Raw genomic sequence first — 15,348 nt, 5'->3', positions numbered from 1 at the left:
ATAAAAAATAAAAGTAGAAGAGAACATCCAAATCATCCCCCCACACCCTATTTTTCATTTAGTTTTATTGTCCCCATTTTTCTACTCATCCACCCATACACTGGATAAAGGGAGTGTGATCCACAAGGCTTTCACAATCACACACAGTTGTCTTTTGACCTCCAATAAATAGAATTTACGTTATCATGACTCTGTAAATAGAGCCAAGTAGTGGGCTAGGATGACATTTCCTTCTCCGCAATGTCACTCAAAGGAGAATGTCCCTAGAGTCAATTTCAAATGGATTCTTCTTTCATCCATGCCACCAATTGTTTCAAAATCATGCCATGGCTTACATTTTTATTTTTATTTTTTTTATTTTTATTTTAAATCTTCATTTTATTGAGATATATTCACATACCACGCAGTCATACAAAACAAATCGTACATTCAATTGTTCACAGTACCATTACATAGTTGTACATTCATCGCCTAAACCAATCCCTGACACCTTCACTAGCACATACACAAAAATAACAAGAATAATAATTAAAGTGAAAAAGAGCAATTAAAGTAAAAAAAGAACACTGGGTGCCTTTGTTTGTTTGTTTCCTTCCCCCATTTTTCCACCCATCCATCCATAAACTAGACAAAGGAGAGTGTGGTCCCCATGGCCCTCCCAATCCCATTGTCACCCCTTCTAAGCTACATTTTTATACAATTGTCTTCGAGATTCATGGGTTCTGGGTTGTAGTTTGATAGCTTCAGGTATCCACCACCAGCCACCCCAATTCACCAGAACCTAAAAAGGGCTGTCTAAATTGTGCGTAAGAGTGCCCACCAGAGTGACCTCTCGGCTCCTTTTGGAATCTCTCTGCCACTGAAGCTTATTTCATTTCCTTTCACATCCCCCTTTTGGTCAAGAAGATGTTCTCCGTCCCACGATGCTGGGTCTACATTCCTCCCTGGGGGTCATATTCCACGTTGCCAGGGAGATTCACTCCCCTGGGTGTCTGATCCTACGTAGGGGGGAGGGCAGTGATTTCACCTTTCAAGTTGGCTTAGGTAGAGAGAGACTATGTTTTTCCCATGCTAGTTTTTCTCTTGGCACTTATTTTTGAGCCTTTATTTTCTTTTTGGGAGTAGCTAATCAATTGCTAGTCTTTTTCAAGCAATTACCATGTGCTGGGCACACTTCTAGGGATCACATCTAATAATTAATATATTACTATATATGATTTAACATACGTAATGTATATAATCCTTACAACTTCCCAAAGAGGAAGGTGGAGCAGTATCTCCATTCCACAGATGAGCAGACTGAACCACACAGAGGTCAAGTGATAGAGCTGGGATTTAATCCGGGAACCCTGGCTCCTGGGTCCTCTACACTCTTAACCCCAACGTTAATCTCAAGAAGGGGCACATACCATCCTCACTGCATTCCTCATCCATTCTAGCTTCCCACTCATTCTAAACATTGCTTCCCTGCTCTAATTTAGTACTGTTTCTCTATATTTCGATCATGTCTTTCTTGTCCAATTTTTAAAATGTATTTTGAAACAGAAAGGAAACTCATCTCAATAATGGCAGAGGAGGGCCTGACCCTGGGATGGGATGGGGGTGGTGGTCTGATATCCTTACCAGCTGTTCCACATCTCTCTGGAATGTTCAATTTCTTTAGAAAAGAATCATTTGATTTTTTTTTTTCCTGGGAGGATAAGTGCCAAGCTCCAGGCCATTTTGCCTGTGTAAGTGGGGGAAAGGGGAATATGTACTCTGTGTGTGTGTGTGTGCTTGTGTGTGTGTGATAGGGGAGGGGAGTTGGAGGTTCTACATGTAGATCTTAATTAACCCCCTGTCTTCAGTGTTTCTTCCCTCTCAGTCATCTTTGCTGCCTTTTAGTTTGGAGCGTGCTGGGCGTTCTTCTGGGCAGGGCAGCTCCCTCCTCGGCTGCAGCCCTCTCCAAGCTTATATGGGACCTGAGCTTACTCTATCTTCCTCTTCGTTCAACACTCTTGCATCCACTTTCCACTTTCCAAAAATATGTTGAAGGCTCTTGACTGCTGACTCTGACCTCCCACTCTCTTTGTTGTTAACAAGTTTTTGCCTTTTAAAGTACTTTACTGTCATTCTAATACGATCTTAGAAGGGAGAGGAGGCAATGCATGCGCTCAGTCTGCCAAAAGAGGGAGTGTGATTCCTGGGTTGTTGGTGAATAGCAAAGAAGCTAAGCTCTTCAAATACCTTATCAATATTGTAGTTGTCTGGAAGAATTTGTTTTCTCATACCTCCTTTTGGAAAGAGAAAATGGGCCCACATCAGGAGGGAGCGCTAGTCAGAGGGAAATCTCACCATGGTGTTTGTTGCTTTCAGCTGACAGGACTGTCTCTCTTGAAGGAGAAGGTTGTGGGGAGAAGAAATGGTAAGGAACCGAGAAGGCTGGAGAAGGTCCCCTCCACCTTCAAATTGTGGTGGGTTAATGGTGAACTGTTGCCTTGGGGAAACTAAAGCAGTGAGGACCAGCCTAGGGTTTCACCAAGAGTTGGAGAATTGCTTTGTAGGTCTCAAAGAGCCTGAAGAAGGACACACATCTGGGAGCTCTAGGCATTTAGTGAGCATGAGTGGGAAGTTGGGATTGGAGGGACTTTCTGTTTCCACATGCAGAATGAACATTCATATATAATTTTCTGTTCACTGAGTTTATATCTTGAACCTGGTGTCAGGACTCTTTGTAGGCAGGAAGCCTAAGTACACTGACAGGGAATTCCTGCCACATAGGATTCGATGTTCCAAAAGTAACCAGGGGCTTGGCTGACACCGTGGTTCTAGCACTGTGAGGTTAGACCTTGCTAAATGTTTTAAAATAACGACTTTTGTAAGGGTTTAAAGAACATTCTGGAAGCCATTCTCTATCTCCTCCTCCATCATCATCATCATTGCTTATGTTGATTGCAGATGTTCTGGTGGCAGGTCCTGAGCTAAGCAATTTACCCATATTATTTCATTTAATGCTCACCACAGCACTAGAAATTGCAAATATTATTATTCCCATTTTGCAGAGAAGAACCTTGAGGCTTTGAGAGGTTAAATAAGTTTTTCAAGTTGACAGAACTGGAATTTAAACCCATCTGTCTGACTCCAAAGCCCACACTCTTAACAACAATGCTACACATATTATTATTTTTGGTAATAAAATTATCCAAAAATTTGGAAAATTTGGAAAATCATGAGGAAAATAAAAATCACTCAAAATCCCACCCAAGAGGTAATTAACATTACAGTTCTAAAATACTTTTTTGTTGTAAGTATGAATATGGAAATAATTATACAAATACTTATTCAATGTGCTGATTTTCTTTTACAGATTAATTTTTAAAGTTGTAATTGAAGTTGTTCCTCAGATTAGAATAATGACGGTAAAACACTCAGAGGCTCTAACAGCAATTTTAAAAAAGATCTTTCAGAATGTTATGTTTTAAAATTCTACTTCTTCATCACGCTTCTGAAGTCTCTGTTTTCTCTTTGTTTTTTTGTGTGTCCAGGTACAGAAAGGGCAATTAAATTCAGGCTGGACCTCTGGCTGGAGGAATAGGGCAGTATCTGGGTGGTATGTTTGGAATGAATAGCAAAGTGAGGGACTGGTAATTGAGGAAAGAAAAGGGAGGTGAAGTTCAAGGCAGGGCAGGAACATGTGGGAGTGACACATTCGGGGGGACAGAAATGACCACTGTGCTTTGGGAGGGGCTGTCAGAACCAGTTAACAAATCACAGGGGACTCGTTGCTTTGGTCTGATTTTCGTTCCTTGTCTGTGATCTCAATTGGCAAGTGCCAGAGTGATCACCCACCCAGGTACCACCTTGAGAATTCATGGTTAACATTTTGGTGCATATTCTTCCAGTCTTCTAAATACATATATAATTTTTATTTTACAAAAATAGGATCACATTGTATATATTGTTTTGGCTTGCTAAAGCTGACGAAATACAATATACAAAAAATGGGTTGGCTTTTAGAATGGGGATTTATTAACTTACAATTTACAGTTCTTAGGCCGTGAAAATGTCCAACTCAAGGCATTGGCAGGTCGATACCCGGACTCTGAAGACAGGCTGCTGGCATCCGGGACACCTCTGTCACGTGGGAAGGCACATGGCCAGCATCTGGTGCTCCTTTGCTTCCAGGTTTCGTTGCTTTCAGCATCTTAGCTTCTCTCTGTGTTTCTTTTTCTCAGCTTCTGTCTCTTTTAACTTCTCTGGGCTTTTTCTGTCTTTTTGATCCCCTCAAAAAAAACTCCAGTAAGAGGATTAAGACCCACCTTGAATGAGGTGGGTCACATCTCAATTGAAATAACCTAATCAAAAGATCCCACCCACCATAGGTCTACACCCACAGGAATGGATCAAAAGAACATGATCTAAGTTTTACCCTTGGGAAGACGGTTGCTGCAAAGGAGAGGCTAGGCCTCCCTGTATTTGTGCCTAAGAGTCTCCTCCTGAATGCCTCTTTGTTGCTCAGATGTGGCCCTCTCTCTCTGGCTAAGCCAACTTGAAAGGTGAAATCACTGCCCTCCCCCCTACGTGGGATCAGACACCCAGGGAAGTGAATCTCCCTGGCAACGTGGAATATGACTCCCAGGGAGGAATGTAGACCCGGCATCGTGGGATGGAGAACATCTTCTTGACCAAAAGGGGGATGTGAAAGGAAATGAAATAAGCTTCAGTGGCAGAGAGATTCCAAAAGGAGCCGAGAGATCACTCTGGTGGGCACTCTTACGCACACTTTAGACAACCTTTTTTAGGTTCTAAAGAATTGGGGTAGCTGGTGGTGGATACCTGAAACTATTAAACTACAACCCAGAACCCATGAATCTCGAAGACAGTTGTATAAAAATGTAGCTTATGAGGGGTGACAGTGGGATTGGGAATGCCATAAGGACCAAACTCCACTTTGTCTAGTTTATGGATGGATGTGTAGAAAAGTAGGGAAAGCAAACAAACAGACAAAGGTACCCAGTGTTCTTTTTTACTTCAATTGCTCTTTTTCACTCTAATTATTATTCTTGTTATTTTTGTGTGTGTGCTAATGAAGGTGTCAGGGATTGATTTAGGTGATGAATGTACAACTATGTAATGGTACTGTAAACAATCGAAAGTACAATTTGTTTTGTATGACTGCGTGGTATGTGAATATATCTCAATAAAATGATGATTAAAAAAAAAAAAAAAAAAGAACATGATCTTTTCTGGGGTACAGTACAGCTTCAAACTACCACACTGTTTGAAACCTGCTTTTTGATTTTTAAAACCTGTCCTCAGCATCTTTCTATGTGTCTAAGTAGTTTTTTACAAGATCATTTGTAATGTTTGCATGCCAGTCACAATATGACTCGATTATGGTTGTATGTTAAGTATGTCAACCTTATATTTGCCATGTAGCTCAAAAATGGTTTTCTCATTTGGTCTTGTGCTTTATAACTTTAAAAAGTGAGCTGTCCTTTCATCAGTTGCCTGTGGTCCCAGGAAAGCCAGCCACCATCTTGCTGGGTGGATCTGATAAAGGGCATCTCCATGTGGTCAAGGACCATGTCTCTTTTGTTCATCATGTGGTGCTGGTGCCTGGCAGTGCTCTTGGAGGGAAGGAACCACTCGATAACATGCTCATTTCCAACCTGCGTCCCTGAGGGGAAGGCCCAGGGTATCGTCACAGGTTGCTGGCTTCCACTCTTGATATGCAGCTAATCTGCTTAGTCCTAAATACCAGAATAGCCTTTATGAGCCTTCAAAGCTAGCAATTCATGCTCTTTGACCTAGTAACTTCCTTTCTGGAATCTACCCTAAACAGATGCAGTCAAAGATTTATACACAAGCGTGTTCATCCCCGTTTGATTTATAATAGCGAAAAATTGGAGATGATCTACATTTCTAGCAATATGGAAATGGTACATAATTACATGATAGACAAACACTAATATGGGGTTTGGGAATGCTTGTTGGGGATGTGAGAAAATTCTTACGATTTAATGGCACATGAAAAACCCAGAGTCTAAAATTATAGGTAGGATTTCTCAACTCTGTAAGGCTAGCAGGAAACACACCAAAAATCTTAAGTGGTATGTGAATTGGGAATGCTTTCAGCTCCAAGGAATAAAGGCAGAAGGGTTTATTTTTCTCCCCTAAGTAGTCCGGAGGTGGGTGGCTGAGGGCCTGGCTCCAGCAGCTTGATGGTGTTAGCACTGGCGTCTTTGCAATTCTCATTTTTTCCTGGTCACAGAACGGCTGCCCAAGCTCTAGGCATCATGTCCTCATTTGAGGCAGGAAGGAGAAAGCCAGGTGCCTGCAGTGTCCATCTCTTTGATTAGGACCATCAAGAACTTTCTAAGATGCCCCAGCAGATTTCTGCTTAGGTCTCTTTGACCAGAACCATGTCACATGGCCACGCACAGCCACTAGAAGCCTGGGAAAGTTAGTATTTAGCTTCTCAGTCTCTATAGTGGAGGTGGGAATGAGGAAAGGGTAGAAATAGCCATTAGGTTGGTTAATAAACAGTGTCTTCCACAAGTGCTTATTTTTGGTTGGTGGGTGTTTTTACTTTTCTGTCTTGTCCAATTTTTCTACCACAGGCATTTATAATTTCTGTAATTGAAAAAATAGACACGACTTGAAACATCCCTTGTAAGGTTGTGTGTTCCCGTGTCTGAAAACGTTCGTACTGTCATCAGTGAGAAGTGTGCAGAAGGAGCTGTTGAACTCTGTGGGCGCTGGATCCAGTGGACTGTGATTCCAGGGGATGGGTGGGTGGGGAAATGTATCATTGTTTAGTTCCTGCCGTTATCAGACACTGGGCCAGACATGGCCAAGCATCCTCTCATCTCATTCCCACAGTAGTCCTCCTTTTATGGACAAGACACAGAAAGTTTAAATAACCTAATCAAGGAATTACAAAGCTGGACCTCAGATTACACCACTAGACTTCACCTTTATATGTTCCTGCCACTTAGTCAATTCAATAAAGTTTGTGTTGAATGAAGAATGCACAGCCAGCCGATGAATCATTTGGATGTGTGTGTGTGTGTGTGTGTGTTTTTAAAGTACAGCCACCATTTGGTAATTCTTTCTTGTAAAGAATCTATGTTGCCATTAGTTTTAATGAGTGCAGTTGAAAAAGAACAGGCTGTATAAATTGCCTGCAAGTGAGGAACTCTGTGCTCACTTGCTGTATCTAATGTCTTTGACTAATTGCCAGACACAAATAACTAATATAACTCCAGATGAAAAGACAACTGCAGATTAGCCTCCTATGGTCTTGTCTTTCTTTCTTTTCAGAAAGTGTAATTTTGAAAATTTTCAAACATTTACTAAAAGTAGAGAAAATGGGAGTCTGAATTCCCATGTACCCATCACCTGGCTTCAAAAAATTATCAATCTTTTGCTAACTTTACCACTTATCTCCTCTGCTCCCACTTTTTTTTTTTTAACTTGAGTACCTTAAAGCAAACCCAAGGACTCATTTCACCATGAACATTTCTAGGGTTGGACTGAAAAGGCTTTTGTGTGGCCTTGTTTCTCTTCTTTAGCTCTGCTCATCCAGGAAGCCATGACGTGAAAAGCTGCCCAGGGGCCCTGTGGATTTCTGGGAAGCCCGGGGGGAGGGGCGCATTCCTCAGACACTGTGCAATTTGTTTTGCTGAGAGCCCAGGGCACTGTTCTGCTGAAATTCCTCCAGCCTCAGGATTTATACTTTTCTCACATGCTGAAATATCAAATATCTGGCTTCCCCTAGCTAGAGACATCTGGGACATGTTGCGTCCCAACCTATTTTTGGCATCAAAATGTCACCCAAATTACTTCAAGCTATTTGGAAATTTTTAAGTATTGAAAGAACCTGAGTAAAGCCATGGTGGAGGCTGGGAGGATAGGGGTTAATTATTACACAGGTCAGTCATTTCCCACCAGGGTTCTTGTCCCTTATGTTCTTCCTTGTTAGGGCTTTGGGCCAAGGATTGCACCTGAGGTTGGTATGTGGAAGGTGGCATATAGGTATGGGGGCGGGGTGGCAGGTGGCGTGGTAAAGGGGGAGCCCTACTAGCTGGCTGTCCTTCCTTCAACCTGCACATCCTGCCTGCACTTTCTCAGGGTGCTGGGAATCAGCGGAGGGTTCCTGGAGGATGCTGGGATTGTGTGCTTGCTGATGCGTTCCACCGGAGAAGGGAGGCAAAGTTCCTGACTTTTGGTGTCTCATGGAGGGTTCCAGGGACCAAGCTGGACCAACTGAGATGTTTCCCAGAATTAGCCAAAAAAAGAATAATACAAGGAGCAAGTGAGAATTGAAGCTAAGAGTGAAATAGAGGAGCCCAGCAAACAGGATGCTGGAAGGAGTAAACCAGGCAGGGGACAGGAGTGGAGTCCATTGTGAACAGGTCAGAAAGGAGAGAGTAAGGCCAGTGGTTCAGGCTGTAGAGTGTGAATGAGGTGAGGCTGTGGAAGACTGGTGTCGTTGGATGATGGTGAGACACCACCACCTGCCCTGGGCTCAAGAAATACAGAATGGATGAAGATGGAAAACACCCCATGGGGAGGCTGTTGCTTCACATCCTTTAGCAAGGTCTATCCCCTCAACCCCACCATCAGCCCCAGCAGTACTTGATGTTTCATTGGGATTAGTGGGAAGAGCCAAGAAAGATGACAATGAAAGGTCTCAGTGACTTCCATCACCACTGTCCCACCCCAGGACCCACCCTGTCTGCATCTCCTAAGTAGGACCCTAATGGAAAAACCAGCCAAGCCTGGACTCTGTGAGGTGGGAACAGGGAGAAGAGAGCAGAGTAAATGAGGGTGGTGGGGATTCTGGTCCTTAGAAAGCTGTTCGAGGATGCCTTCCTGAGAGACTCTCTCCAAGGAGATTGGACAGAGAGACACTGACAACAGGCAGCAGAGCAGGGACCAGCTCCTGCTTCCAAACAGGCTTGTCATCGAGTCATGCAGCTCATGACACCCCAGCTGCAAGATGCACTGCTCCCAGCTTCTTAGCGTGCAAACCCACCCCCACCAACAGGGGGCGCTCACACCACGTCCCTTCAGGGCCAACAGGAAGGAGAGCTGCTTCTCAGGGAAGGACTCATGACAAAAAGGTGTCCCAGAAAAAAAAGTGATGAAAATTTTATCTTCCTGGAGAATGGGGTCAAGAAGCCACCTCCATTCACACATCACTCTCGTTACTCTGGCCATTCTCAAGTGTTGATTGAAAACCGAGGCACTGTTCCCCCCTGTCTCTGGCCTCCATTTACCCCCTCTGCCTTGCTCAGGGGCAGCAATCGTGGCAGAGAGGAACATCTTCTGAACCAGCACCTGGGAACTCAGGTTCTTGCCCTGACTGCCATCGACCTTGAGGGTTCCCGGCTGCCGTATCTGTAAAATTTGCGGCTAGTTTTTCTGTCCCATTTGCTCTGATGGGCTCTGAGTTATGAGAACGTTTCATAACCTTTCAGGTGCTGTGCTCACACGATTTACTGTCGTCGTCATGATCCCTGCCTACCTCTCTGTGTGTGGTGAGGGTCACGTGAGGTAGGAGGAGGAAGGCACTTTGTGTGACGATGAAGGATACATGTAAGGCTATTACCATTTTAAGGAAAAAGTGTGTGGCTAGGGGGCTTGCCAGTTTCATTGGAATTTGTGACATTTTCCATTGACTCGTTATAGAAGCCAGGTTTCTCCTCAGAGATTCCAAGTGTGAGAGTGGATGGATGAGGTAGGATGGAGTCTTTTTCTTCACCACATTTTCATAGGAAGAGAAAAAAAGCAAAGGAGACTCGAGTTCTGGGAAGTGCTAAATATCTTAGTGACAGTTGGAAGGGCCCTCAAGAATTTTCTTTTGGCTCCTTGTTTTACAGGTGGGAAACCGAGGCACAGAGAAAGGAAAAGAGTTATCCAAGATCACACAATGAGTATGTGACAGAGGGTGCTTCAAGCCCAGATATGTTTGCCTCCAAGACCTGCATGATTTCTCCAAACTCGTTCTCACTCAGGGCACAGTTATTACCCCCTCAGCAACGTCCTCATTGAACCAGCCCCGACAGATCGCATAGCCCAGAACATGAGCCCCTGGGGATTTAAATTACCCATAATGCCTTAATGTGTACCGAGGTGGTAGGGGTAGGGGTGATTATTTTATCCTTAAGTTCAGAAGTCAATTCAGAAACCAGAGGCGAGCGTTACCTCCTGGTGTTGTGAGTATAGATGATTTTTATTTTCTGCTTTATAATTTCCAGTTTTCCAAAATTTTACAACAAACATCTTAATTTTTATAATCAAAAAAAAAAAAAAAAATTAAAAAAGGGAAGAAATTGGAACCCAGTTCTGCATTGTGATCCATCAGTGAAGGGCAACTAGTATTTGTCCTGCCAAGCAGAGGCCCTACCCTGGAAGAAGTCCTAAAAGGTTTCCAACTCTCTCTAGCCTGGCATCCAAGTCTGCCCACACAGCTTGCCCTACCTCCTCACTTTTGTTCACACCATACTCTGCTCCCATAATGTCCCTCTCTCAATGCCACCAAGTCAGACTCATTTTGCAGGGTCCAACACCGATTCTACCCTTTTGTGAAGGTGTTTTGAAGCCCCACCTCCCTCAGCTGAGATGAGTGTCTTCCTCTTTTGATCTCTGGTTGCACTTTATTCGGACCTGCTTTATAATCCTTATCATATTCTGCCTTGTCCTGGAGTTATTTGCACTTGGGTCTTTCTCTCCTACTGGACTGTGGTCTCCTTAAGGGCAAGACCTGAGTATTATTTATCTTTGTGTTCCCTGGTGCATGCTAGACTTTAAATGAATGTTTATTGAACTTAAGAGAACTGAAAATATAGCATCCTAAAAGAGGACTATTGTGACATAGTGTACGGCAGGGTTTCTCAATTTCAGCCCTGTTGATATATGGGGCCAAATAATTCTTTGTTGAAAGGGGCTGTCCACAGCACTGTAGGATGCTTAGCACATCCCTGGCCTCTGCCCACTAGGTGCCAGTAGAATCCCCCAGTTGTGACAACTAAAAATTTAGACATTGCCAGACATCCTCTGAGGGACAAAATTGCCTCCTATTGAGAGCCACTGGTGTATGGTTTATGAGGGGTTTTCACAAACGATCCCTAAAAGTAGGAATTCCCATTTGATAGATGAGAAAGCCAAGGCTCATGGAGAGTTTAGAGGTGAACTGAGATTTGTTTCTGGGTCTCCCTCTCCAAGACCAGTGCTCTACTATCCCGGAGGCTTCTTATGACCCTAGAAAGGTCTTTGTTTTCAAAGTTTGGTGTGTCTGCTCCAGCCCTGCCCCCATGTCCTGGGCTCCACCTTGTCCCTTCTCCCCTCTGCCCTACCCCAGGATGTGTCCCACCGGTTGACCCTACTGGTCCATGCAGACTAGACCCCAGGCTGTGCCTGCACACGCTGGGTTACATCTTCTTTAGCTCCTTAGGCTCCTCCCCGTGCTTGAACACGCTGATGGTGACCTGGCCCGTCTCGGAGCCATACTTGTTCTTGACGAAGACGCCATAGCGCCCGCTGTCCTCACTGCTGACCCTGTTGATGGTGATGGTGACCTCCATCCCCCTCACCTCCATGCGGTAGCGGTCAAGGAAGGTGACAGGCTGGTCGTTCTTCAGCCAAGTAATTTCAGGGGTGGGGTCACCCGAGATGATGCAGGTCAGGCACAGGGTCTGTTTCAAAGGACAGGACAAGATCACTCAATTTCACATCATGTAATCATCTTTGGCATTCACCTTCACTCCCCCAGGAAGTTCTCGGGACAGGTTGTTCCTCGTGATCAGTTCATTACATGGGCTTTTATTTTAACCCTTGAAATGATAATATTAAAGGGAAGAGAGATATTTTAATTTAACCTCATTCCTTTCAACCAAAATTCTTACAAGCTGGAATTTCAGAGCCATTGTTTCTCTAACAATTATTTGTCACAGAGTTGCCAGCAGGCCTTTATGGTTTTACTGTGCAAATAAGGTAAGATTGCTTTAAAACAGAAATTCTTTGAATTGAGTTTGGAAATTCTTGAAAGAGCTCTCATGCAGAGCACTGAAGTGGTTAATGGTTAAATGGTTAACCAATGATTAAACACACAGATTCTGGAGCCCTGTCCCTTCCTTAGGTAATTCCCTCAGCCTCTCTGGGACTCAGCTTCCCCACTACTTCATGTGGTTGCCTAGATGATAAAGTATTAGTGAAGATATGTAGCATACATGGAATAGTGGTTGGCACAAAATAAGCACCATAAAAAACCTAGCTGTCATTTTCTAGAACACTAGACTTGCACAACTTCAGGAAGAGCCCTTAGGATCATCCGGTCGAAATGTTGCGGAGACTGAAGTTTTGAAACAGAAAAGACCCCCAGGCCCACCCCAGCGGTCACCACGAGGTTGGTCACTCGTCCCAGCTCTGGTGGCTCCAGACCCTTTGGCCGACCAGCCACTCTGGTTTGTGAATCCCGTCACGCAACACTGTTTTATCTATTATTGTTGCGATAAAACCCGAGTGTGGACTGCAGGCTATGGGCTGAGAAAGGGCTGTACCTTATCTTCCATTATTGTGGCCACATCAGGCAGGCCCCTCACGACTTTGGCACGATCTGGAAGGGGGAAAAAGAGACCCCAGCAATGAATGCTTTCCTGCTGGCTGCTTCACAGAAGCAGGTTTCCACAGAGTTGAGGTTTATTTGATTAGTTTGGATGGAAATCTCTAGAATTTCTTACATTTCCTTGCCTTCATAAATAGAAGATATGGGACATAATGTGTTTCTGTAATTGACTCGAGGTCACTGCTATGATTGATGGTCTTGGGGGTGAGAGTGAGGTGCCCTTCCCTCAAGAATTGGGAAAGAAGGTCCATAAGGTGGCTCTGAGGCTGAAACTGGTAAAATGGACACACCTGGGTGAGATGACGCTGTTAAGGGAGGGAGCCGGGGTGGGGGATGCGGGGGCGGGGTGGGGGTGTGGGGGGTGGGTAGTGGATGCCAGGAAAAGTGGGACAGAGCCTTTTGGGACACCGTCTGTGGTCAAGGGAAGGATCTGGTGGCCAGTGTGGGTGGGCAGGAAGAGAAGCCAGTTGTACATGACTCCGTGGAAAGCCACTGTATTCCTTATCCTGCAATTGAGGCTGTGGGAACAGAAGGGGGCGGTGAGCAGAGACCCATACCAGGGATCAGGAAGCAGAGAGCCCGAAGCTGACCATGTCTGTCCAATGGACATAAGTGGGGCAGGGTCCTGTCTGTGGAGAGGAAGGCCCCAGGGACGGACCACCCCAGGGATTTTCACTGGGCCCTCCACAGCTGGGGTGAAACCACCCCCACTGCTTGACTTGATTCCACAGGCCCCAGCAACCATGTGTTGGTAAACGAAGCTCCCCTCTGCTAGGGTCAAGGAGGCGTCCCATCAGGGGCATGGCATTCCAGGAGCAGAAGGCATGACCTTGCCGGGTAGATGGTTAGATTGGCTGTGTGACCCATTCAAGGGAGCCGTGGAGGCTGGTCCCGGGCTGTTCTCCTTTCACCAAAGTGGACATCTCTGCACGGGCTTCTGACCTGCCCTTTAGACCTCCTCATTGCTCCCTTTCAGGTGACAATTAGAACCCCAAGGCCTGTACTTCCTGTGAAGTGGGGACACACAGGGACTGTGAAGCCATGGAGGATGGATTCCACCCCCTTGAGTGGTCCCAAGCTAGTAGTGTTTTTATTCTCCTGTCTGTTTCTCAGTCTTTCAGTTCCCTTCCTGGCCAGGCCGTAGGGGCTGCTTGGCTCAGCTGCCAGAAGTCGTTGCCTCACGGACATTCCTACTTGTCAGCTGCTGGGTTGGTGGCACTGGAAGGCCCGTCTCTGGGGAACTGGATGGTCTAGGACTGGCGAAAGGAGGCCCTATCGGAGTGGCCTCCAGTGCCTGGCGGCTCAGAGGCCTGATGCATCTGGGTTTGGGGCTGTGTCCTGGATTAGGGACGAGGCTCCGAAGTCCTGGCAGCCTGAACTGGCTTCAGCCCAGCGCCTTCCTCTGTCCTCTGCTTTTCTGGTCCCACCCACGTGGCTGATGCTCGGCCTCCAGGGTGCGCTGGGCACTTCCACACCCTCCACCTCAGCTAATCCTCGGACTTTCCGTAGGTCCTTGTGCAGCCCTGCCTTGGTCTCTGGGATCCCCTCTCCCAGAGGCTAGAGGCGCCAGCAGACCCCATTGGGTACCGGAACCTGCCAGGAGGCCTGAGCTCCTGGAAACCAGGATAACGGGAAGGTCGGAGAACTTACTCTTCTCGATGATGGCCGCAGCTCTGAAAAGCAGAAACATGGGAAAGGCGTGAGGGTCCCTGTGTTAAAGGACAGTCCTGCCCGGGTGGGGGTGAGGAGGAGAAGAGGGAAAGGTGGAGCAGGCCTGGAAGGGGTACCGTGTACCGTTTATCCCTGCACCCCCACCCCGGGCCTATAACCTGCACGGAGGGAAAGACACAGAGGGCAACTTACTTCAGTCTCTGGTGTTCAGCCAGGGCATCATCGAAGGCTGCAAGAAGGGACGGGAGGGAGGGGGACTGTCAGTGACCCGCAGGTACGCGGTTTAGCATTGGACCACTGCTCCACGTTCTCCTCCCATTCCAGGGTTCTCGTGGGGCAGCAACAGAATTGGATGGGGGTTCTGCAAAGACCATGGGATTTTCAAACAAGTTTCTCTGCAGACGGATGGCTGGACTCACCTTGCCCGGAGAGATCGGCTGAGAGCTGCCGGGCTTCCTTCCCAGCTGCTATTTCCAGGGTGTATTTTCCCCTGTCCGAGTCCTTGGGGTCCAGGATGTGGAGCCAGATCTCATCCAGGGTGGTGCCAGCCCTGAACCGATCGCCACTCTCCAGGCGTCTCTCTCTGAGTGCCGGGGCAAAGGAAGGGTTAACCTGGCTCAGCCCTTCAGCTTCGGCACTGCTGGTCCAGGCACACCCCCTGCCCCAAACTCCTCTCCTGGGGTTTTGTTTTACTTACGTGGGCCGGGTGTGGTGACTATTCTCAGACAGTGGATAACTGTCCATTCACTCATTTGTTTATCATTCAACCATCCATTCATTTGTTCATCAGATCTTGTGGTGCACAACCGTGTGCTGGTGCTGAGTCTGCCGTGTGACACGTCCTCCACCTCCAGGGTCAGAGACCACCACCTCCCCATGGGAGGCATCTCCTCTCCTTCTCCTCATCTTAAACCCTCCTGGGGTTTCTTCCCTCTCTCCTAGCCCTTGGAAGCCATACAAAGATCAACTCCTTTTCTTCCTTGCTTAAATTCCCTTCCTGGAAACACCCCAGCTCATGTCCCCAGTGTTGTGCTGCAGAAGCTGTCACCTCTGGGGCTAAGCTG

At 46.2% G+C, this 15,348-nt stretch overlaps 1 protein-coding gene and 1 long non-coding RNA gene across 3 annotated transcripts in view; one reads left to right on the top strand and one right to left on the bottom strand.

Annotated features, from left to right (window-relative positions):
• The window catches only part of LOC119527782, a 74,958-nt gene that overhangs the window by 37,582 nt on the left and 22,028 nt on the right, over positions 1–15,348 (top strand). The gene's annotated exons all lie outside the window — the stretch shown is intronic.
• The window catches only part of MYOM3 (myomesin 3), a 54,617-nt gene continuing 49,664 nt past the window's right edge, over positions 10,396–15,348 (bottom strand). Inside the window, exons 32-36 of the mRNA XM_037828182.1 lie at positions 14,704–14,867; positions 14,477–14,513; positions 14,264–14,286; positions 12,549–12,604; positions 10,396–11,684 (exon numbers count right to left, since the gene is read on the bottom strand). Of these exons, the coding sequence (XP_037684110.1) occupies positions 11,421–11,684; positions 12,549–12,604; positions 14,264–14,286; positions 14,477–14,513; positions 14,704–14,867 (544 nt within the window). The 3' untranslated portion in view covers positions 10,396–11,420. The remainder of the gene's footprint in view (positions 11,685–12,548; positions 12,605–14,263; positions 14,287–14,476; positions 14,514–14,703; positions 14,868–15,348) is intronic.

Source organism: Choloepus didactylus, chromosome 2 (assembly GCF_015220235.1).
Source record: "Choloepus didactylus isolate mChoDid1 chromosome 2, mChoDid1.pri, whole genome shotgun sequence".
Taxonomy (NCBI): domain Eukaryota; kingdom Metazoa; phylum Chordata; class Mammalia; order Pilosa; family Megalonychidae; genus Choloepus; species Choloepus didactylus.
This window is presented reverse-complemented; position numbering and strand designations above follow the sequence as displayed.